Genomic DNA, 25,037 nt, shown 5'->3' with positions numbered 1-25,037 from the left:
TTTTGGGGTTTTAGCAACCACTCTATCAGTGAGATCTGACCCTTCCAACTTAATTGATCTGCCAAAACATTCTTCATTATAACAAACTTTCACATCACAAGTCTGGATTCTGATCATCATAAAATTCTATGGTCTGAAGGAACTTGCTCCTTCCCTGGTTCTTGCAGTATGAGAGGGTCATTATAATGTCTGAGCATATAACTACTGTCTTCCTATATATTAAATATTCAACTTACAAAGATTATTTATATGGAAGCCTCTTCATAATGTGACTGAGTATAAAGTCAGGTCTGGGTTCCTACAGAGGGATTTCTATTAGATGTACTGTATTAGTATGTTCTTCTACTAACTTAGAATCTTTGATAACTAACAGAATATGGACTAAAGGAGAGTCTGGGGTGGGATTTATCACACCTCTCCTTCCAGTGGGATAAATTGGTCTCATTCTTACACTAGAAAGAGGAACAAAATTTTCCAGGAATTATACATAAATCCTAGAATTGAAAACCATTTCTTGACTAGCAAGGCCTCCAAAGACACACACTCCAAGAGAATCATAAGAAAAAAGTTCCATTATTTGTCAAAAGGAAACACCAAAAACTGTGATTATCTTCATTCCTAGATAGGTTTTAATCTGGAATGGAACTATACAATCAATTCTGAGTATTCAGTAACATTCCCAACTTCATAGCCAAGTTGAGTAGCTAATCTTTTGTTAACAAGATCCCTTCAAGAAGTGTGGCCAGGACTGGCCAGTCATCCGACAGCCTGATGATAAAACAAAATAACCAATAACCGAAAATCAGCGATTTTTTACACTTATTGGTGCCAATAACTAGTTAGCAGCACCTCTATATTAGATATGTATTGGCACTAATAGTCTTATTATCACCATAAAACAAGATCACCGACAACTGGGAACTGTCTATAAAAGGTAAAAGCACAAAAGAAAGGCTTCAACTAAACCAATTTTCATATCGTAGCTAAAGAAAATAAAATATACTGTTTTACTTCCCAACAAACAACAAGCACTTAAGCAGCAGTACACTAGTGACGCAAACAAAACAATGTTGCTCTCTCTTTACCAACCAGAGGGAAGTAGCCATGAAAAGAAGATAGAACAATAAACCAGATGAAACTCTTCTAACAAGAAAGACCAATAAAGCAGATACATACAACCCTTATCTTTTTTTCTCAAACTAATAGCTATGTGCATGGTAGATATGATTCATAAAATATAAAATAATACACTTGATATTACATTTTTCTTGAAAGATCTTGAATTACTTACCCTTCTTGACCAAAAGTGACGAAAGTTCTCTCATCAACTAACTTGACCCCATCAACAGACTCATGAGGACTTACAAATCGCAACTGCTTATCTTCAGCAATGACATAAACAATCACTGACTGATCCCTTCCACCGCTTGTTATACAAGATTCCCGTGCAAGAGAATCTATACCAGTAATGGCATCCTGATGACCACCTCTGAGAAAAAATTTTAATAATGCAATTAAAAGTTATCTCATTTAATAGATTTTCTCTGTAAACATACGGGCAGTCCCCGGTTATTAGCGGTCTCGGTTAATGGCGATCTGGTTTTATGGTGCTTGTCTAGCACCATGAGTGCCATAAATTGCAGAGTTTCGGTTAATGTCGGTTTTCGGTTATCAGCACCCCGCTGAGAATGGAACCCCAACCATTAACCGGGGACTGCCTGTACTCATATAGACTAAAATCATAAGTATACTTATACACAATTACGTACCGATTCATCCTATCCACCAATTGCTAATCAAATTCCCACTTGTGATAACATTTGATATCTTATCTTTGCAAGTGAAAGAAAGCACCAGAAACTAATTAAAATCTATATAATGCAAACATCCAACTCCAGACTATACCAGACATTATCTTTTTAACCACAATAAATCTTAAGGGTACAATTTCCATACAAAAATTTAGTTTCTGACCCTTACGAAGCCCCTCTGCCAAATTACCACTCAGATAAGAATGCATCTTCCCTAGGAATTGATGATCCGTTTCCAAGGGGTAGCAGCATTACAAAGGTACAGGAGAATGTGGGAACTACTAGTGAAATATGTTCAAATGTAATGTCAATAATGTAACATTATTTATAAAATTAAAAAGACTATGGGTTACTAAATACGTACAACTCTGTAAATAATTTTAGGTTGTACATCAACTTTTCACGGTTAAACTAAGAGGAAATGGTCAATGCAAAAATGACAAATTTTTAATAAATTTTTATTTTTCATAAATAACAAACCTGCTGTCATAACATAGGGGAATTTTTCTAGCATCTGCTGGAGTCTGGTTAAAATAGCACAAGGATTTTGGGGGCAATGAGAGAGAGCCAATAGAGGTGAAGGAGGTGGGCCCAGCGTATGATGGATCCATCTTTTTCCTGTCCGTAAAAAGAAAAGAAAGGGAAGAAGGGAAAAGAAAAGAGACTAGCCATCTCAATCATTCTCATTTTCATACCATCATCTTAGGCATGATACAAACTGTCCTACTAGGGGCTCTGGATGAGTTACACAACTTGTTGAACAGCCACTACTGGACCCAAGGAAAAAAAAGTGTCCAAGGACCTGTGGGCAACATTCGTCAGATAGAAGAAAGTGAAAGTGGTCTGGCAAAGCCATGAACCAGCATTCAAAATCCCATGAACAGATAAGTTTTTCTTGCCAAGGAAGAGCCTAGTCCTCTAATGTTGTGGGCTCTAGCATGCACAGTATTGGCAGAAGAAACTGATGGGGAGTAGGCATGCCTAACCACTTCATGTAGTAGGCTAAATGTAAGTGAATGTGGTTGATTTTTTTCTTTTTATTTTGTTCTAAATGTTGTTTGCTTGTGTGTGTGTGTGTTGGGTTTTAGTTATTTCATTATTCATGTTTGTTTTTCTTTTTTTTAACTTGCAGGTTGCTGGTGCATGAGTGTTAATAATCTGCTCTCCTTCACCTGAACTGTGGGAAACTACAGATATAATAGGATTTACATTGGCAATAACCAAATCAGGCTAAGAGCTGGATAGGCCAAAACCAGCTGACTACATCTACAGAACATCACTTCCTTAGCCAGTGAAATCAGAAACCGATGGTGGTATAAGAAGACGAAAGATAAGACATAAGAGGGCGTAATATGATGCTTGTGGAAGGAAACTGAAAATGAATTTCCGACGGCATCTGTGCTTCATTCAACTTTTATACTCTAATTCAGTTTCTGCAAGGAAGTGAAATGTTTAGACAGAAGAAACAGAAAACTATGCCATGCCAGATTGCAGAAACAAAGGCACTTGGTTGATATGCTATTGAATTGTTTATAAGAAGCTGATGAGCTCTCACCTCAGTTAGAAGCCTTAAGTATGTGTAGTGTGGAAAAGATATCACCTCAAAAGGGACACAGAAAAAAAAGAAAAAAGTGAGACTGATTGAAATCTATCAAGGGAGTGAAAAAGGGTAATGAAGAAATTGATGTTGACAGTAAAATACTATGAGGTAAAGAATGTAACATTTTCCTTCTGACAGCAAGGCTTAATTAGAAAGTTTTTCTGATTGTAAGGGGGGAAACACAATATATTTAGCTCTACAAATTAGGTTTAAGTTCTTCAGGGGGTTGTAGTAGTACCTATTAAGTTAGATGAAGGAGGATAAGTTTTGAAGAATTACAGTGATAAGAAAAACTGAAGTTTCCATTCTGTAGTTTAAGGAAATAGAATAGCTTAAGGGAAATCAGTTTTGTATAACAACCTCCAAATCTTTTTCATTCATACTGGCCCAATTGTGTCCACATCAAAAGCCCCTACATAATAATTTGGCATCCAATGTGGGGCCTTTGATAGTAAAGTAGGGGTGGGGTACATTGGAGATGGCAGAGGGAGCAGGTTTGGACGGTGTTGGGTCAGGTGAAAGGGAGCAAAATTGGAATGAGAGGTGGTATAGGCTGACGTACATGATGATCAGCATTTAGGATAAGTTAGAAGATGCCCCGGCAAGGGAAAATAGATTGGTTACAAGGATACAGGCAATGAATAAGAAAGTGTGTGCGATGGCTAAGAAAATTACTGAAATGGCTGAGTGGTCCACAAAAAGAACGACAGGTTTGCGAAGGCAAAAATGTAGGCTGGGGAAGAAGTGGTCTTATATGCCCATAGACTTGAAGCATTGGCCAAACATCTCATGTGGAAGTTTTTGGCCACCATCCCCGAGAAGATTAGGGTAATTCTGAATGAGAAGAAAAAAAAGATCGAAAGCATTGGTAGGGGAAAAGCTTAAACTGGGAAGATGTTTCAGAGATTTTAGAGGACCTGAGAGTAGGTGATCATGAACCAAAGGAGTTGTACACAGGATCTGAAGTGGTAAATGGAAGGACATGTAAGGGCACTGTGGTGAGTGAGGAGCTAAGTGTGATGTGAGCCTTGTTGGAAGTGTAGGAGACTGGGTGGAAAGAGAAAGAAAAACTGTGCAAGTGAAAGTGAAATATAATGGGAAAAGAGCTGGAGCAGAACCCAAGAGAGATTTAGGAGTGGAAGTGTAAGTAGAGCAAATGAGAATATGAGGGGAAGCCAGATGGGAATGAGAAGTAGTGATAAGGAGTGTTACATGTGTAAAAGGATTGGGCATGTGAAAGCAGATTGTAGATAGGCCCATGGCGAGTGTTTCAACTGTGGGAAGAGAGAGAACATATGCTGGTGGACTGCCAACAAGCAGAAGTGTTGAAGAGTTTTGGCTACGGAAAGGTGGGGCATCAAGTGAGAGACTGCCCTAGTGGAAGGAGAGTAGGAGTAAATGGAAGTGTGTGTGTGTGAAAACTGTGGAAAGAGCAAACATTTTGCCAGGACATATGTTGTTAGTGTGTTAGAGTAGAATGGCACAAGTGAGAAATGACTCCCAAATGTCTGCATCCCTACCCTACCCCAAAAGGGGATGGCATAACATGATTAGTATGGCCCAAGTGTAAGCAATACCCGCTTGGTAGGACTAGACGTATTCTGAAAATACAATTATCCCCATCCTAACCACGTCATGGGCAAACCAGACAGAATGCCGAGAGTTCTATTCCTAGAACCAGCCCCCCCTGGAATCCATGGTCCAGCTCCATATAATAGTTCTGCATGGAAAACCAGGTCAGAGCAGTCGGGTAGATGATGGATCTACCACAATTCCCACTATTTAGCTTCGGATTTAACTTCAATCCAAGTTATATGTTTTCTTATTTATTAGATATGGGAAATTTTGACAAAGTGGAAAAATCCACAGATATTAACCCAAGAATATATAATGTTGTACGGGACTCTTGGGTTCGAACCTGGGAAGAAATTCCTGAGGTTCGAGAGCCCCTCACCATGTCAAAGTGGTCCCAAAATGAGGGGGTGAAAGAGATAGCATATGTCAGTAGGGCAATAAGTTTGGCATAGCAAATAAACTACTGTTGAGAGAGAATTAGATCCACTGCAACTTTGTGTGAAAGCTTTACGACAGTTTCTGTATGGTGCGAGGTTTGTGGTATGTGCGGACCATCAACCTCTAGTGTATCTGCAGAAAATGAAGGGAGTGGATGCCAGAATTGGATGAACTGTAAAAATTTGAGTGACTTTGATTTTGTGGTAGCATATATCCCAGGTAAAATAATGTTACCTGGGGAAAGAAAGAAGAAAAAATTAATGACATAAGACCAGAGTATCTGCCAAGAGGATTGGTAATAGCACATGAGCATGAAGGGGGTGGTAATGTTTGAAACTGTGTGGTATGGATTGAATGATTTGGTATATGAAGGTTTGAAGGCACACCCAACTGGGAATGGGGGCCTGAGGGTTTCCCGCATTATCAGGGGGCAGGAGGCCTAAGCCCTTTCGACTTACTGACCAGATGAGAAGGGGTTGTTGCTACTTACCCAGACCTTGATAGCAGGGGAACTAAGGCCCACAGGGTCAAAGATGGGCCTACTGTATTCAAATCTGGTACCATAAGTTAACATAAACGACTACAAACACATTTAACCTCAATATTAGGGTTTTATCAAGGACTGTTTAAGAGACCTAATAATGAAAACCTTTCCTGAGTAACCTGTCGCAACATGTATGCACCTCACTGAGCTGGACATTGACGCAGTACCATTGGCTGGGGAAAGATGTATCGCTAGGTAATTTAGAAGTGAATGTGTGTCCAAAGGACGGGTAGAGCTGCTAGTCAAAAATAAAAGACATTGTGTGTTCAAGAAAACAAAGTGCAATTCTATAAATGAATATATCATTATAGAGATACAGAAAAACATGATGAAATATTTCAATATAACAGCTAACAAACCTGAGGTCTTAACAATAGGATAAATCTTCTAGTGCTAACAGGAAACCAGTAAAAACAATCAAAGATTGTATAAACAAGGAATCTGTGGCATTTGGCAACTCCCAAATATACGTTGTGGATGTTTGGTCTTCGACCAAGCTCGGACCCCCACAATATGCCAGTCTTTCCTCCAACCCAGGAGGGACAGCTAGAGGTAGGCAGTTAATGTTAAGACCTCAGGTTTGTTAGCTAGGAAAAATACAAATTGATTAAAAAAGTTGTCATTTGTTCATAAGTGGAACAAACCTTCGGTCCTTAACAGTCGGGCTGGGGATTCAACCCACCTGACTACCCTACCTAGAAGATTGAGTTCTAGGGAAGGGGATCTGAGCCTGTGAGAAAAATAGATAAACAAGTACCTAATAAAAATCAATCTTCTGGGATGAAACACAATGAGAGATGTCCAGATTCATTGTATTAGTGGAAGGTAAAAAGAATTCTGTCTGTTCAAGCAACAAATCACACCTGCCACAGGGATTTGTTACCACTCTTCTCTCCCCTTGTTAGAGAGAGGAATACGTGCTACTGAGAAACATATTTGTTAATTGTATAGGAACATACAAATACTACACCAGTATGGCTTCCACACTCACCAGTATCAGACCAGTTCCAGCTTATGACATGTCAAATTCTTCACCCCACCTGCCAGGAAGAAGAAAAGGGAAATAGAGAAAGGAGACCAGCCATCTCCCTCATTCTCTCTCCCACACAATCATCAATCATCTTGGGTAAGATACCAACTGTCCCACTGGAAGCACTGGATGAGTTACTCAACTTGATGGGTAGCAACACCATACCCAAGGAAAAGTGTCCAAGGACCTGTGGGCAATGTCCTTCAGGAAAAGGAAGTGAATGTGGTCTGTTTAAACCAGGAACCACATTCAAAACCCTATGAACAGACAAATTCTTCTTAATTGCCAAAGAGGAACTCATTCCTCTGATGTTATATGCTCTAGCCTACACAGACTCTGTGGCAGGACTATCCGATAAGGAGGATTCCTTTTAATCACCTCACGCAGTCAGAATCACAAGATCTTGTAACTTCAATTCTCGACTGTCCAGTGCCCACACAGTCAATGACCCTTGGTCTTAGGTGGAGAATCCTCAGATAGCAGGGCAGAGCTTTGACATGACAAGGCAAGAACTCCTATGGATCACTGTTCATCAATTCATTCCTGGAGCAGAATGAAAATGAGAACTTTTCACCATGAACCAAGGGATTCTATGTCTTACTCACGAAATCTGGAACGATTCGAAAGCCCCAGACATCTCGCCCTTGATGCTGTCAAAATGTTAACTCTCTTTGAGGAAGTCAATGCAAACAGGAAGAACTGTCTCAGGGTTAACTATTGACTTGGTGGTTACACGGAGCCAAGTGAGACTCCTCAAGACCAGATTAAGATTGCACATTGCATATTTGAGCTTCTTTGTTGAATAGGACTGTACAACACTCCAAAAACAACACCACCTATTCCCAGGATGAAGAGGTGTCCGAGCTTTAAGGAGCAGGATCAACCCGAAGTTGTCCCTGCAATTCCCGAAAGCTGAGAAAGAAAGACCTTTTCATTTCTGTGAAAGAAAAGGAAATCTCATAACAGCTCACTGATGTGGGCCACTTGTCCCGTCCCAGTAAACTGCCGATGACGATCTCCGAGATAGCTAGGCATCTGGCCTGCTGCTTTGCAAAAAACCTTCTCGCTTTCAGGATACTCAACAGTCTCCGGCCATGAAGCAACGGATATTTTATCACCTGGTGGAACCTTTCCACATGAGGCTGTTAAGGAAGGGCCCCTGAAAGATTTTAGCTCCGGGAGTAATTCCACCTGTATACACTGGGGAGTCACCAAAACACCCTGAAATTTCTGGAGTTTATAAGCCCGCCAAACCTGATGGATCCAGCAGATTACTCTCTCCAGTACCTGATGGATCTCGTAGACTTCTCTGCCCAGGACCTGACATATCTGACAGATTTGAGGGAATGCCTACTCTGGAAAGTGTGCCCAAGATGCTAAAGAGCATCATCTGTCTAAGTAATAGGATCCTCAACTCCCAGTTTCTTGTTGCAGAGAGAGAGAAAAAGAGGTCTAACATTGATCTTCCCTAAGGGAAAAAATGGTAAACCGCTACTTCCCACTTCAAAGAGCACTCTACCCATAGGTCTTTACTCCACTGTTTGGAGTATCAGTCAACACAATCCTCCTATACTTGGAAGTAGCTTACTATGAGCTCCACAGAGGTGTCAACTGCACACTGGTGCACCCTAACTGTCAAAGAAAGGAGCTGGCAACAGAAAGGACTTTCTCATCTTCAATGAACAAATCTGAAACAGTGAATAGAAGACTTCTAGAATCTGTGACCAAGACAAAGCTTAACAAAGTCTTCAAACGGTCGAAAAGATAACAGGGCACTCTATGAGGATGTCCTAAGACAAAAAAAAAATCAGCACAGATACTCGCCAAATCTTCTACTGTCAACTTGCGCATGACAAAGTAACTGAACTGTAGAACTGGAAGCAGCTTCTACAGTAGAGATATCCTATAGGTTCTACCTTATGATGACCTACAATCAGTATGCTACTCACCAGAATAGTCAGCCTATAGCGATAGGTCCCGTGACCCCTTCTAGCCTAAGGAACTATGATGGTAGTGTTCTAGAGCAACATAGACAGAGCTAAGATGGATCCTATGTAATTTGCATGTAAGGGTTAATTAGCAAACCCATTAATTGTCATTCTAGACTACCCTACGAACCTATCCCCATAGGCCTGCTACACCAGAATCCTAGCACTTAGGCTAAACTAAGATGGATAAGAAGGTTCTAGCCAACGATACTAGCTACGCTAGTTCGTGAATTAACCACTTGCAAGGTTAAGAACTGAAGTATTTAGCTAAGCTAAGAACTGAACCAATTATGCTAGGTTAAGGTAGCTTTGACTAGTAAAGTTAGAATAAGAACAATCATTTAGACTATGTCAAGGTGGCTTTAAACTAGTTAGACTAGGCTAAGAACTTAATCACTTAGCCTAGGATATAAAGTCTTGAACTAGTTAGGCTAAGCAAAGACCTCAATCACTTAAGACTAGGCAAGGCATCCATGAACTAGTTAAGCTAGGCTAAAGACTCATCAGTTAGGCTAGATAAAGGTAGCACTGAACTAGTCTAGCTGGGTTAGGATAAGATCTCAACTGTTTAGACCAGGTTAAAGTAGCTTAGAAGTAGAAAGGGTAGATAAAGAACTTAGCCACTTAAGACTAGATTAAAGCAGCTTTAAATTAGTTAGGCTAAGGCTATTGAAGTCCTGAACTGATTAGGCTGGCTAAGAACTCAACTACTTAGTCTATATTAAGAAGGCTTCTGAATTATTTAGGCTAGGCTAAGACCTTGCCCACTTAAATTACGTCATGTTAGCTACTTGCCAGATAAGAATGCAATTACTTAGGCTAGACTAAAATAGAAGGGCTAGCATTTCCTTACCTTCCTTCTCCTCGAAGTGTCTTGGCCTAGACCCAAGTATCTAACCATAAAGTAGGCCTGAATCCCAAGGAAGGCCAGATGGCTTGATTGAATAAATCCATCGACTGGAATAACCATGCTTCCAAACCCGACGTAACTTGAAAAGAAGACCCTGGATGTGTCCATTCAATGAACCATGTTCTTGAACTTGGTATACGGATGTGGGCAATGGTAAACATACGTGCAAGTTGATATACAAAAGCAGACGTCAGTGTTCCCAGGCGGTCACCCATCCCAGTACTGACCAGACCAAACTTTGCTGAACTAGGACGAGAAGAGGTGCTTTCAACGTGGTATGGTCGGTGGTCGGTCATGGCACTACACGTCCGTGGACGTTGATATACAGACGTGGGATGAAAATACATATCAAGCAGCTGGATACGTGCTGAATCATCGACATGGACAATTTATGGTCAAGTACATGGATGAGCGATGAACTATGTACAGTGACCAGTAATGACATCCGTACTGGTTCGTGTCATGTGGAGTGAAACAAGTTGGAACATCAGTGAGAAGAACGCTCCGAGAATACCTTCCTTCCAGACTCCACTGCCAACCTCACGAACGCAAACATGTGGGAAAACAACACGACCTTGTGGGGCAGATGACGAAGCACTCCTTCACTCGTAGCTGATGAAACCACAAAGTCCTTGATACTCCATCTGATATAATGGTGAGGCTGTGATGGAGAAGAGGTAGAAGGAGTGAACCTCCTCCCTCTACTCAGTCTCTTACAAGCAGGAGTCAGGAAAAGACCCTCCAATATGACTGTTCTTCTTCTTCTTCTTCATAGATACATCAGAAATCCTCTCTCAAAACAAGAGTCCAGCCTCTTGAGGACTGCTTGAACCAATGCCTCGATGGTTCAGTGATAAAAGACGATGACGTCATATCGGGAAGAGATGATGTCATAACTGGAGGATGAGCAGCCACCACATCTGACGTTATAGGCTGAGAGGACGCTGGGAATGACGTCACAGCCTCTCTTAAGACCAGGACTGGTCGATGGTCTCAGCACGCTTCACTGGCGGACCAAAAAGGAGCGACTAGGTGGCAGCACACGACACCAACATCCCATCCATGGAAGGAGTGGATGACTCCATATCTGAAATAAAGAAATTAGATGCATTCCTCATCTTGGTTGCCGAACCCCGAGACAGCTACAGCCAAACACCATCCAAATACCATCACTAGGGAGCTCATACTGCTGGTTACAACAGACTGCAATGGTGTCATGGATGAAGCTGCAAGTCACTCCACTGCTCCACACCACCTCATCAGGCATCACAGGCAGATGACATCACGACATTGGATGGTAGAGTAAACTGCTGATCAAGGCCGGGGTCTTGGAGACAGCAAAGATGGTGAAACAGAGTATCCTGACATCTCCTACAGTACCCAGAAGGACTCTTAAGATACGTATACGTAACAGATAGCAACAATCTTCAGAAAAAAAAATTTTCCGTAGAAATATGGGGAGAGATGGATCCTCAGAGCAGCGACAACTATGCAGTCAGCAGAACCCATGACGTCACATGCCCCTTCATGACGCCACACAGCAGAACTGTCACAAAGAGCAAAATAACATTTAAGTAGCAGAAAATGTAAAGTAAAATAGTATTACAAATATATACCACTACCTAGCTGAACATCATATGAAAACGATGTTCACAGCAAACCGTAAGGTTGGTATCCCCGCATGATAAGAATTGTTCAGGAAGGGGCTCCAAACAGCAAGGAACCCACCGCCAACAGCATTCACTGCTTAAAGACTCACTTCTTCACAGCACAAACACACAAGTCAAAAATAGTGAAATGGCATCTCTGTCAGATGGAAGCAAAGAGGGCTCTCTAGTTATGGGAGAACGCCTTCGCTGCCAGGTTCCAGATGAGAAACAGGGCTGACAACTTCAGAATCTGTAAATAAATGTAACCTGAGAGTGTGAGGATGGAGGGAAAGACAGATGATAGCCGTAAAGCCCACGCCCCAATCCTACTAAAATGAGAGAAAGAGGCGAGACGACAAACACGACTGCTCCTGCAAGAAGGGAAGATCCAATCGTCCTCCATTAAAACTAAATGTCAATACACAATTTCAAATCAAAACACTACAGTGAAGTTAAGGGTCCTGTCTCTCTGAAGGGGCAATATTCTCTTAGGAGATGGACTAGTCTATCACCCCTAACGTAAGCGATGTCAATGCAGTTAAAGACGTATATACTGCAACAGCATCTGTCCCAAGGAAGTTCAACACAGCAATAAAGAAGGTTGTCTAACATGCTGACATCCACAGAACTTCTAGGCTGAATAAAAAAGAAATAAAGCACAGGCTATAAAAAACCGGCTTGGAAAAGGAGAGCAAAGCAAAACCCCAGTCTCCATGGCAGTAAAAGAAAGGCTGGCATATTGCAGGGGTCCGAGCTTGGTCGAAGACCAAACATCTACTACGTATATGGTGGAGTTGCCAAATGCCACAGATTCCTTGTTTTTACATTCTTTGATTGTTTTTACCAGTTTCCAGCTAGCACTAGATATATCCTATTATTAAGTTCGAAGGTTTGTTCTGCATATGAACAAAATTCATATATGCATGGTATACACAAAATTATTCAAACAGAAGAGAAAGCCAAACAGCAAGACAGAGAAGGAATGCACGTCTCAATGAAACTGCAGCCAAAAGTAAACTGTGTTGATCTGAGTGCACTCCAACTAGGTGAGCAGTACTTCTGCCCACCTTCAGTAACTGTTACCTTAACCTCCTTGCAAAAAGTTTAATGGTCGGATTTCCAGTTCACTGAAAGTTGGTCCCATATGTAAAGACCGATGGTTTGCATTCGTGTAGGAACAACTTCTCAATTTAAGTTTTTCAAACTACCAAAAATATTTAAGTACTTACAAGTGTTCGACAAATGCCATAGTATCAAGGTCCCACACCATCACCATCCTGTCATATGAGGCAGAATAGAGTGTATGGGATGAATGTCGGAAGGCCAATGCAGACACTGCATCACGATGACTCTTGAACTTCTTGAGGTGCTTTAAAGTTTCCCCATCCCATATGTGAATAATGCCACCTTTATCACCAGAAGCCTAGGATTTTATGTAAAAAAGAGAATCTCCTATAATTCATTATATAAAAATAATGGATGAATAACACTCAAATTGTATCTACACTATAATGTAAATCACTAAATCTAGTCACACAAAATAATCATAATGAGTACTGTAGAAATTAATAAGCAAAAATAATGAAAAGAGATGCATTATATTAAGGTTCATATACTGCAGAATATGGAAACAGTTGTTGAGTCCTCAAGGAGTACCCAGCACTCTCTACTAGACTAATATCATAGAAATATCTTTTAGGCTGGTCTTGTAGCCGGGTATTGTGTCACGATGATACAAACTATGACATGTGATAGAGTATAGTGGATTCAAAGACAAGAGGACATTTTCTCTCATCTTCAATGAGATAGAGTCCAGTTTTTCCCACATCAGAACCTGGAAGAGGTGACTAATGTGCATGCATGTCAGCCATCTTGTTTACAACCAGGCCGGTTAAAAGGCAATGAACCATTATCTATGTTGGTAAAATGGATTCAAAGACAAGAGGGCATTTTCTCTCATCTTCAACGAGGCTGAGTCCAGTTTTTCCCATGTCAGAACCTGGAAGAGGTGACTAATGCGCATGTGCATCAGCAATCTTGTTTACAACCGGGCCGGTCACAAGGCAATGAACCATTAATCTCTGTTGGTCAACGTAGGATGATCCCTTACCCAAATCCCATGCCTTTTTGCCAGGAAAGTGGGAGAGTTTTGAGGACTTGACAGCAACTACCAAAAATAGGTTTTTCCTCTGTCAAAACCTGTTTTTTTTATAGTTTAATGTTTGTTTCATCCTCAAGGAGCTTTACAAAGAAACAGGGCAAAAGCCTTAAGCTCTCAAAATTTTAATCCCACAAGTTTTGGTAACATAAAACAAGAAACTAAACGAGAAATTACATTTTCAGGGTGAAGTTCTATAGTGACTTACTTAAGTAAGTTGGGTATGGTTGCCGTCTTTTCGCACCTTCCCTAATGACAGTCCATTAGGAAGACCCCTTGGTTTTCTGCTGTAGCACATATGGGGTCCGGACTAACCATACCACCCACTGATACACAGTGGTTGAATTTGTTCAAGGTCATGGCAGTAATGTTTAAGAATACTAGTAGTCACTGATGACCACCCCCTAACATTTAAAGACCTCTTCAAAAGAAACATTTCTGAAGAAGGCCAATGACGTACTTACATTCCTAATTAAGGGGTCGGTTGCCTGATGCATCTTCTCCACTGCCTCTGTCAAAGGCATCCTCAGGCATTGTTTATTGTTTGGCAAAGGGGGTTTTTACAACCGCATGCCCTTACTGTCATCAACCACAGTTATTAGCAGTGGGCCTAGCCTTTTACTAAAAAGTAAGACTGCAAGGCAGCAGCTGTCCTTTTATCACCTTTTACGACACACAGTGGTAGTATTCTTACAACCCTCCAACAGGAACAGTGGGTTTGCCTTTTTAATAAGGGACACTAAAATTATCCTTAGCCATTATGGAGAATGGTTTATTCATGCCAAGGTGCAGGAAAATTGGAATTTCCAGGATGTTTGCCGTGACCTCTAGGTAAACCTTAAGTGCTTGAACTGGGCATAATCTCTTGTGTGCTAAATTGAGTTTTCTTATTAGAATAGATTTCCTTCTTAAAAGGATTCCCATTCTTGGCAAGGAATGATGGGACAGAGGACAATAAATAATTGATTATCATCAGTTTGTTATATATCGTCCCCATCTAAGGGACCCCAATTCACTAATATGGGCTCCTCATGCTAATGCAATCAGGAAGATCGCCTTTTGTAGCATGTGACCTGCTGTTGTATTGGGTCCGCTGAATTGAGGGATAGATAAAAGTCTGAGTACCTTGTGTCAGGGACCAAGTAATTGGAAGTCTTAAAGCGGGTCTTCGTAGAGCAAAAGACCACAGAAGGGAAGTGACAACTTCTATGATGGAGTCAACCCTGAATCATCCGAAGACTGCTGGTGACCAGCACCCTACTGATCACCTTGTGAATCAGACAGAACGGGGGAAAGGCGTAGACAAGGAGGTTGTCCCATGGGTGTTGAAATGCATCCACTGCAGCTGCCCATGGGTCCAGCACAATGGAGAAGAAAACCTCAAGTTTTCTGTTGTGCCAGTGGTGAACAGATCCACGACTGGACGCCCCCACAGGTCGAAGAGCCTTTCCGCCACGTCCAGGTGAAGAGACCATTCGGTCCCGATCACCTGATTCTGATGGCTGAGCTTGTCTGCCACCACGTTCCTCTTGCCTGGAATGTATCTGGCTGACAGCTCTGCCGAGTGGGCTATGGCCCACTCGTGCACCTCCATCGTCAACTGATGCAACAGGAGGGACACTAGGCCCCGTTTGTTGACGTATGCCACTACTGTGGTGTTGTCGCTCATCAACACCACTGAGTGTCCCATCACCCATTCCCGGAACTCTTGGAGTGCGAGGAACGCCGCCTTGAGCTCCAGGACGTTGATGTGAAGGTGCTTGTCGTGATGGTCCCACACACCTGCAACCAGCAACTCCTCCAGGTGTGCGCCCCAACCCTCAGTCGATGCGTCTGAGAACAGCAGCATCTCTGGAGGGGGAGCGCGGAGAGGCACTCCTATTACGAGGTTCCTGTCGTCCAGCCACCAGGCTAGGTCCTACCTCACCTCCTCCGTGAGAGGGACGGGGAGGTATGGCGAGTCTCTTGCCTGTGACCAACACTCCTTTAGCCTCCACTGAAGAGACTGCAGGTGAAGACGCCCATGAGGAACTAACTTCTCTAGAGATGACAGGTGACCGATCACGACCTGCCACTGCTGAGCTGACTGCTCCTGACGAGACAGCAACCGTCCGGCTGCCTCCGTGGACCTGCTGATCCGGGAGTCTGCGGGGAAGACTCGCCCTGCTACAGAGTCGATCAGCATGCCCAGGTACTTCATCCTCTGCTTGGGCTCGAGATCTGACTTTTCGAAGTTCACCACGATCTCCAGATCGCAGCAGAATTCGAGGAGTCAATCCCTGTCCTGAAGCAACTGCAAGCGGGAGCTTGCCAGGACCAATTAATCGTCAAGATACCTCAATAGACGTATCCCTAACAAGTGGGCCCAAGCAGACACCAGAGTGAACACTTGCGTGAACACCTGTGGGGTGGTTGAGAGACCAAAGCAAAGTGCCCTGAATTGGTACACCGTCCCGTCGAGGATGAAGCGGAGGTACTTTCTGGAGGATTGATGAACGGGTATCTGGAAATATGCGTCCTTCAAGTCCACCGAAAGCATGAAGTCATTCTCCCTGATGGAGTCGAGCACGGAGCGTGCCGTCTCCATCGTGAACCGAGACTGGCGAACGAATCGGTTCAGGGGAGAGAGATCTATCACTGGGCGCCAGCCCCCCGAAGACTTCTCCACCAGGAAAAGACAGCTGTAGAAGCCCGGTGACCGATCTCTGATGATCTCCACAGCTCCTTTGCTCAGCATGGCTTGGACTTCTTGCCGAAGTGCTACATCTTTGGATGAACCAGAAAGGTAAGTCTGAAGGTGGACCGGGTTGGAGGTGAAGGGTGGCCGAGACTCGAAGGGTAGTAGATGCCCCTCCCAAAGGACGTCTACTATCCAGGTCTCTGCTCCGTAGCGCTGCCATGTTGCCCAATGGCTCGCCAGGCACCCCCCCAACTTCCGGCAGCAGGTGAGGGGGAACGCCGTCCCTAGCGTTTCCCACCTCTCTTCGACTTCTTCTTCCCAGCTCCCCCTCGTGAGGAGGAGGGCTGGGATGAGGGCTGATGACGGTCGCTCCTTGAAGAAGTTGAATGCAGAGTCTTTCCTCTGGGCTTCGACGATGCGATCGTCTTGGCCACAGAGGAAGCGCTAGCCAAACTCTTGGGCTTGGCCGCAGTAGCTCGAGGCTGCCCAGCCGCCTTCGAGACTGCCTGGTGGACAAGACGGTCACTGGCGTCAGTGCACCATTGTTCCACCGCAGCGTCCACCATCTCTCCTGAGAAGAGAGAGGAGGAACTCCGCACCGGTCCGTTGCGAAGACCCAGAGCCGCCTCGCGCCCAGCCGCCCTGGTTACTTGGGTGAGGACTGCGTCCCTACGCCGAAGAACCAGGTTGGCCCACAGTTTGCCATCTGGTGGGCTAGGTAGGAGAGGGCTCTACCTCTAGACTGGCAGTCTCCCAAAAGCCGGGTCCCCTTCAGGAGTGATGTTTCCCAAGGGGGCCGCAACCTTAGTCACTGTGAGGGACCACAGGTCTAGCCAGGAGACTGCTTGGAATGCCGCCATGGCAGTCGATTCCAAGGCAAGTGCCTCTTGCTGCGAGAACCATAGGTTCTCCGACAGGAGCTGCTGCAGAGACACCCCTGGAGTTAGCCTAGCTAGCTCCGGGTTAACCTGTTTGGGTGGCAGAGGGTCCTCAGATGGCATGTACAATCTCCTCTGTTACAGTAAAGGCGGGGGGGGGAAGTAGCTTGGACGACCTGCCTGACCGTAGCGAACCCTCCTGTCCGAAGACGAGAGCGTCCACCTGGCCCAGCACCGAGTAAGCCAGAGCAGATCACGGCAGGCCCACCGTCGTCTTGGGTTCCTTCTTAGGGCCCCAGAACAGCTCGAGCCTGGATGTAGGCCAGCAGGCGGGAGCTGCGATCCTTCCCCGAGGTCATTGTGCTGACAAATCAGCGCAATAAACTTAGAAAACGACCTCTGGATCTCGGAAGTGACTGCGTTTTGTGGAGACGGACCAAGTCCCTCCAGCAAGAATGCCTCCCGAGATCCTCCTCCTTCAGAAGGACGAACCGCAACAGACCCCTCCCGGTCTCCTCCAGCCACTTGCGCGTACGATCTGGTCGGTCCTAAGACCATGCCAGGTTCGTAGGGCATGGCATCGTGGTGGGACCGTAAGGAGCGCGCTCCCCACGATCACTCCGGTTCGCCTCGCTCTTCCCAGTGTAACCCGAGGAAGTTGAAGGGATCGGAGAGGAAGACCTGACGCTCCCCCCTTGCCCATCGGCAGGACCGGTGTGCTTGGGGGCTGCAGGCGATCGCCAACCTGAGGTGGCGATCGAGCTGCAGGCCTGGTCACGTGGCCTCTCCGGGGGAGAGCGGCTGGACTGAGAACAGCGGCTCCGGTCCCGAGCGTCAGAAGAACTGCTACTGGTCCCCCTACCCATCCAGTCCCGGTGGAAGCGGCGGTCAGGGGACCTGCAGAGTCCGCTGTCGCGGTGGGAGCGGGGCCTGTCCTCACCCCGCGTCGTGCCGCTGCGACCGGCCAAAGCCGGTCCCAGTGACCGAGGGGACTTCCTCCTTGCCTCAGCCCGCAGCCGGTCTGGACCGTCGCGTCAACCCTGGGTACCAGTGATCACCACGAGAGCGATCGCTGGTCTGGCGGGAGTCACCTGAGCGACTCTCGCCAGTCTTCCGCTCCGTGCCTCGGTCCTGGCGCCGAGCGAATTCGGAAGCCTGAGCCTTGGCTGCACGGTCACCCGCGGGCGACCGTACACCCAGTACCTCTCGCAAACGAGAGGCCGATACGGAACCTTATGTAGCGGCAGAGCCCCTAGCACCAGGTGAGGAGGTACTGGTGTTAGCCGGTACCCCTCTGGTCCCCGTCTTCTTCCTTGCGGAAGGAGAGATGGGCCCCCACTCCCAAAGGAGCGGGAGGACCAACGGAAGACCCCCCATCACACCAGTGTGAGACGGGCTCTTAGAAGTTCCTGAAGGAGACTTCTTAGGGGGGGAGGAGGCGGCCTTCTTCTTCCTCGGCTGCGAAGCCTTGGAAGTCGAAGGGGAAGAGGCGGCAGCAGCCGACAACAACGACACCTTCCTCCTCTTCCTCTTCTTCTTTGTCAGCTTCCTCAGGACAGTCGTCAGGTCCTCCATCCAGGAAGGAGCCGGGGCAGTTGCCGAAGCAACACAGCTCGGCTGCACCTGTCCGGAAGGACCTGCGACTGGAGCAGCAACATCACGGGCAGGAACGACATCAGCAGGGGTTGGTCCAGGGACGGCAGGTATGGCAGGTGCGGCAGGAAGCGGGGCAGCGGCTAGCGACATCCTGGGAACTGGCAGCAGATCTAGGGGCGAGCTCTTAGGGCACCGGAAGTCAGGGGTTGAGGCGAGAGCGGCGAACCCGGGCGGCGGTGTCACGACCCTCCTCGGTACGCCTGGTAGCGGCGCCTGTACAGCAGCTGAAGGAGTTCCCATGGTCACGTGTTGAGTACAGGCGGCCCGCCGCGGTTAACAGAGCAATCGCTCAGCAGCGAATCGGTTTTATGACGGTCGTCAAAAGTATTCATTAAAAAAATAAGGCATTTAAAGGTATTTTTACCTTTAAATTTGTAGAAATGCCGTTCAGACCATAAAGGTTATGCAAATTATATTAACAAATTTTATGGCGTTATTACATAGGTGTTAGGGTAAAATATATGCCTCTGACACTATTCTATGCCGAAAATATCGAGTTACATAAGTGCAAATTTAGCTAGGGAAGTGTCGATTTATAAATGTTCATGCTCTTATGTTTCAAATGTGTATGACAATGTATTACGTAAAGGGTATTTTTATTTCTACACAGAAATATGATATTAAGGCATCTTTTGAAACTGCCCTTCACGTTATCAGTGCGATGTTTTTTCATGTTTCTTTCTTGTGAGCCGCCGCCTGTCGCTCTTCTGAAAATATCGAATTAAAAAAAAGCGCAAATTAGCGATCAATGTATCAATTTATAAATGTTCATGATTTTATGTTTAAAATGTGTATGAAAATGTATTACGTATAGGGTATTTTTATTTCTGTGCAGAAATATGATAAAAAGGCAGCTTTTGAAACTGCTCTTCACGATATCAAATACGATGTTTTTTCATGTTCGTTCTTGTAAGCCGCCGTCTGCCGGTCTTCTGAAAATATAGTTAAAAAGTGTGCAAATTTAGCGATCGATGTGTCGATTTTTTAAATGTTTATGCTTTTATGTTTAAAATGTGTATGAAAATATATTACGTATAGGGTATTTTTATTTTTATACATAAATGATACAAATTAAGGCAGCCTTTGTAACTACGTTTCATGTTGTCAGGGGATGTTTTTTCATGTTCTTTCTTGTCCGACACGGTTCCGAAAAATGCATGGTACAGTAGACCCTTGACTCACGAACGCATTGACCCACGTACAACTCGATCCCCGACCAAAATTATAGGTAAAATTTCACCCTTGACCTACGAACTAACTTTGAGATACGAACAAAAAAAAAATGCGGAAAATAAAAATTCTGTTTGGGTCATGAACTAATTTTGAGACATGAACATTTGAAAAATGCTGGAAATTTCTGGAAAATAACAATTCACTTTGTTTCACAAACTAATTTTTAGACACAAACATTTGAAAAATGCGCGAAATCGCCCAGCACACGTGAGAGCGTTTGAGTTGCCATGGGAACAGCCATCCTCCAGCCGCCCACGCACGGCGTCACCCACGCATCGCTCTTTGTCTCATCTCATTGTGTACAAGACGTTCGTCAATTCGCTTAGCATTTTTTGCGCTAAAACTTGTGATTTTCTTCATAATGGGCCCTAAGAAAGTGAAGAGTGGTGGTGAAAGTAAGAAAGTGAAGAGTGATGGTGAGAAGAGGGTGCAGAGGAAGATAACCATTGAAATAAAGAAAGAAATCAACTGACGAAGAGGAGGCTGGGGAGGAAGTTACAGATGTCAGCAGTGATGTGATAAAAGCCGCATTGGAAAAGTGGAATGATGTCCAGTGCTTCCTTGAATTGTATCATCCGACAAAATTGTTACGAACAGGATCGTGAATATGCTCAATGAAAATTTAATGAGCCATTTCAGAAAAGTTATGCAAGGAAGGAAAAGGCAACAGACATTGGATAAGTTTGTGATTAAACGTTCACCAAAAAAACCTAGAAGAGTTGAATCTCCGGAACGAGATCTCCCCGACCTGGATGGGGGAGGGTCTCCTTCCGCACAATAACCTCCTCCCCACCCACCACCCTCCTCTTCTCTTGTCCGTCAAGCCAGAAGTCTCGTCGCCAGTCATAGTAAGTGTTCACTTTACAAACGTTTTTATAGTGTTAGTTTACCATTTTATTATATTATTAGATATATTAAGGTTTTTTACACTGACTTTTACATTATCTGTGTAAAATAAGGCAAAATATACATAATATATATTGGTTCGTAGGGGTCGAGAACCAATTAATATTATTCCCATTAAACCTTATGGGGAAATTAGCTCCGAGTCACGAACAATTTGGAACACGACCAAGGTCTAGGAACGGATTGTGTTCGTGAGTCAAGGGTCTACTGTATTATTTTATTAATTATGCACCTTTTCCACAAATCCTTTAAAAAGTTATACATTACTTCACTGCATCCAATAATATGTTATGTATTCTCATATTATTGTATTATAAAATAACGGGAAATCTAAGCCAGTATTCTGCGGAGCGGCCAATGTTGTGGTTTGAAATCAGCTGATGGCGAATACAAGTTTGTTTCGCCAAAACGCAATTCTGAGCGAATTCTCTTGCTTCTAGTTAGCATAAACGAATATGTATCTAGATACCTGACTTATGAGACAAGGTTATTTTTCCTTATACGTACAACGTGTTTTTAGGTGGAAATATGAATTGAATATGTCTCGTTGTGATGTGAACTACTGTTTTTTTTTTCGTTAACAGATTATGTTGGCGGCATGTTTATTGTGTAATAAAATTATGTGATTCCATTTGCAATTCTCCTTTATATAATCGTAATACGAACTTTACGTTATTTATCTTATATCAGCGTGAAACCAACAGTAAAATGTGTTCTTTCAAGCACAGTAGTTTTGATTAAATGATTTTATCTCAGTTTTATATACGATTGTGTTTGATGGCATACGTTTTACTTTTATCCTTGTTGCCGATGTACGATAATAGTCATTTGCAGCCTGAAAAGTTTTCTCGGCTAGGTTTATATTTAACAGTATATTTCCCGATTGATCTTTGATCTATGGCGAATAAATTTATACATTAAGATACCTCAGTTCTATTCTATACATAACGCCATTTATAACAACTACGGTAATAGTGTGCTGTAGTACGATAATTGAAATAAAAGCCAAATGGACGTTATCCAATTCGGTTGCCCTTTAGAAAAGAAAGAAAAAAAAAAAAAAGTTGTTTCTCGTTCAGTCGTTCATGGCTGTACACGTTCACACGAGTATAACGTTTAAAACCATACTTTCATCATTCTCTTTTACTGTTATTGAACTTATGTAACTAGAAGATGGATAAAGTTAGGCTATTATAACTTGGCCTCTCATAAAATCAGACTATCGTAAGACAAATTATCAAAACTTGAACACAACAGCTACCTGTACACTATATAAAACTTATTATATCTTTACATACTCTAGACACCCAAAGGATTAAAGCTAGGCTTTTTTTCACTTTACAGTATTTATAATACTATAATGTACTGTATAGTACTATACAGCATAAATGATATTGTTATGATACAATAAAGTTTTATACATACTTACCTGGCAGATATATACATAGCTATTACTCTGTCATCCCCGACAGAAATTCAAATTTCGCGGCACATGCGGCAGGTAGGTCAGGTGATCTACCCCCCCCCTCCCCCCCCCCGCCGCTGGGTGGCGGAAATAGGAACCATACCCTTTTCCTAATTCATAATTTTTCTTCCAGCTGTCTTCTGAGGGGAGGCTGGGTGGGCCATTTAATTGTATATATCTGCCAGGTAAGTATGTATAAAACTTTATTGTATCATAACAATATCATTTTTATACATTCAACTTACCTGTCAGATATATACATAGCTGATTCACACCATTGGTGGAGGGTCAAAGACAGCTATTACTGGATAGACAGGTAAACAACATACGTTGTAGGTAATAAATAAATTAAACCTTGAGTTCCTATGTGTTTAGACGAAGGGTCGACTTCCTAGCTATTGCTAGTAGTCTGCTTCGTCTCAAGAGCCTCAGCGAGGATGTGACCTATGGCTAAGAGTTCTTGTAGACCTGTCAATGGGGTCTTATCCACTTACTTGACAGAATCTAGTGGTCATTTGTCAATGGGGTCTTATCCACTTACATGACAATACATCAAAGCCTATTGGCATAATTTAAGGAGCACAACACCGATCCCGATCACCTGATCCTAACACGAGGGTTTGTGCTTAATTTGAAAAGAGCTATCCCCAAACTCATTTCAAACAATAAACCCAGAAAATAAATACACTTATGTTAAAAAAAAAAAAAAAAAAAATTTTTAATTCACTAGTTAAGGATCAGTGTCGTCTCCCTATCCCAGCAACGCATCCGTGGACAGGTATAACAAAGAGAGAAGGATCTCTCATAGGCCCACTTGATCTCCTTCGTACACAAAGAGAAGTCAACACAGAGTTGCATCTCCCGTTATTACAGCTTATATGTCTCTCACGACATATTGTTATGGAAAGAACAAGAATTGTTAAAAGCTCGCACTTCAAGCGCTTTAATTCTTAGCTGTTTGAAGGAATCATCAAGTTACTCAAGAAGTGCTTTAGAGATTCCACTGTTCCAAAAGAAGACCAGGGCTTTCTTTGAAATAGAACTCTTCTGGATGAAGCCCAGAGCCTGGCTTGCGCCTGGCTGGAGCTTCCGCGCCTGCTCCGGCGCCTCGCGCTTGCCTGGCGTCTCTCGCCTGCCTGGCGTCTCGCGCCTGGCTGGCGCCTCACTCGCGCTGGCTGGCGCCTCACTCGCGCCTGGCTGGTGCTTCGCTTGCCTGGCGCCTCGCGCCTGGCTGGCTCCTCGCGCCTGGCGCCTGGCTGACTTCTCCCCACTTGCTGGAGATTCGAGCTTGTTAAGAGTCTCGATGAAAACTGGCGATGTCCACCTCGGACACTTTATTTGCCTGATTTATTCGCCTCTAGCGCATCTGCGCCAGATTGGAGGCCTACTCCTTCTCCTCATCAGACAATGACAGTGTTTATTTGGACTGTCTTGCTCTGGCGTCTTTACGCCTGTTTGGCATTTGGCGCCTGATTGGCGCTACATTGTCCGAAAGTCTGAACATCCACAATCGTTTATCAGAGAATGGAAAAGGGTGGAAGAAATTCTTTCACTTTGAGCTTATGGCCTCTGCAACAAGGGAGGTAATTTTAGTCAGCTACATCCAGTAGACGATAGGAAATCTAATAGTCCGAGAGACCAGTCTTCCTCCTAGGAGGATCATACTTGATACTTCCGTTGCTAACGAGCACTCTTCCTACATGTTGATGAGTTCTCTCGTTGCAAAATCTTCCCTATCCTTGCACGAAGGCAGGGAAAGAGCCTGGAAGTCTAAGGAGACTCTGAGCTGAAATTGGGAGGATTCCTGATTTCTAGCTCTTTAAATATATCTCTTCGAACCTTCCGGGAAGTATTTTGAGCCCTCATGTATTCCAAAGACTCTGTCAGCAAACGTTTAAACCTTATCTTCTTTTGTAGATGACAACGTAAATACATTGCCTGGACAACGAATCCTTTATCTGAAAGCGTTGATCCAGGAATAAAAGGTTTTAGTTCTTTTGCCAAACATACCATGCTGGCAGGAACCCACTGCCGAGTCTTTCTAGAATTTGATTCCAGATTCCAAGCCCAAAATTTCACTCGTCCTTTTGGTCGTTTAGTACCAAGAGAAACATTGATGAGGAGCAGTTCCATCTTGTCAGAACACGGAATCTGAGGCCCAAATAGGATCCCATTGTAATTATAAGATCTCCTAGTCTTGTCGTATAGAGGTATTGTATAAGATCCCGAAGATCTTAATGCTCTGCTATCTCCATTCCTTTTATAGAGACAGAGTATAGCCTTTTACTGCGTTCTTTGATAGCAGATATATACAAAGGTGATTCTTCCCTCTGAAAGGGAAGAAAAAACCGCTATGTGGTTCACAGAGGTATCGGAAGAGGACAGTTTCCTCATTCCCTCTAGCACGATCTGCAGTAATTATATATCTTATCCATGACTACTGTCATTTACCTTGAAACATCCTCTCCTTCATGTCCACTTCTGGTCAGTCTGCACGCAGACAGACTCAGAGTGGA

At 43.8% G+C, this 25,037-nt stretch overlaps 1 protein-coding gene across 1 annotated transcript in view; it reads right to left on the bottom strand.

Moving 5' to 3' along the window:
* LOC135219784 (U3 small nucleolar RNA-interacting protein 2-like) overlaps nucleotides 1-25,037 on the bottom strand; it is a 183,140-nt gene that overhangs the window by 36,117 nt on the left and 121,986 nt on the right. Inside the window, exons 5-6 of the mRNA XM_064256858.1 lie at nucleotides 12,775-12,968; nucleotides 1,292-1,489 (exon numbers count right to left, since the gene is read on the bottom strand). Of these exons, the coding sequence (XP_064112928.1) occupies nucleotides 1,292-1,489; nucleotides 12,775-12,968 (392 nt within the window). The remainder of the gene's footprint in view (nucleotides 1-1,291; nucleotides 1,490-12,774; nucleotides 12,969-25,037) is intronic.

This window comes from Macrobrachium nipponense, chromosome 1, assembly GCF_015104395.2.
Source record: "Macrobrachium nipponense isolate FS-2020 chromosome 1, ASM1510439v2, whole genome shotgun sequence".
NCBI classification, from domain to species: domain Eukaryota; kingdom Metazoa; phylum Arthropoda; class Malacostraca; order Decapoda; family Palaemonidae; genus Macrobrachium; species Macrobrachium nipponense.
The sequence above is the reverse complement of the archived record's forward strand: the minus strand, read 5'-3'. Positions and strand labels throughout refer to the sequence as shown.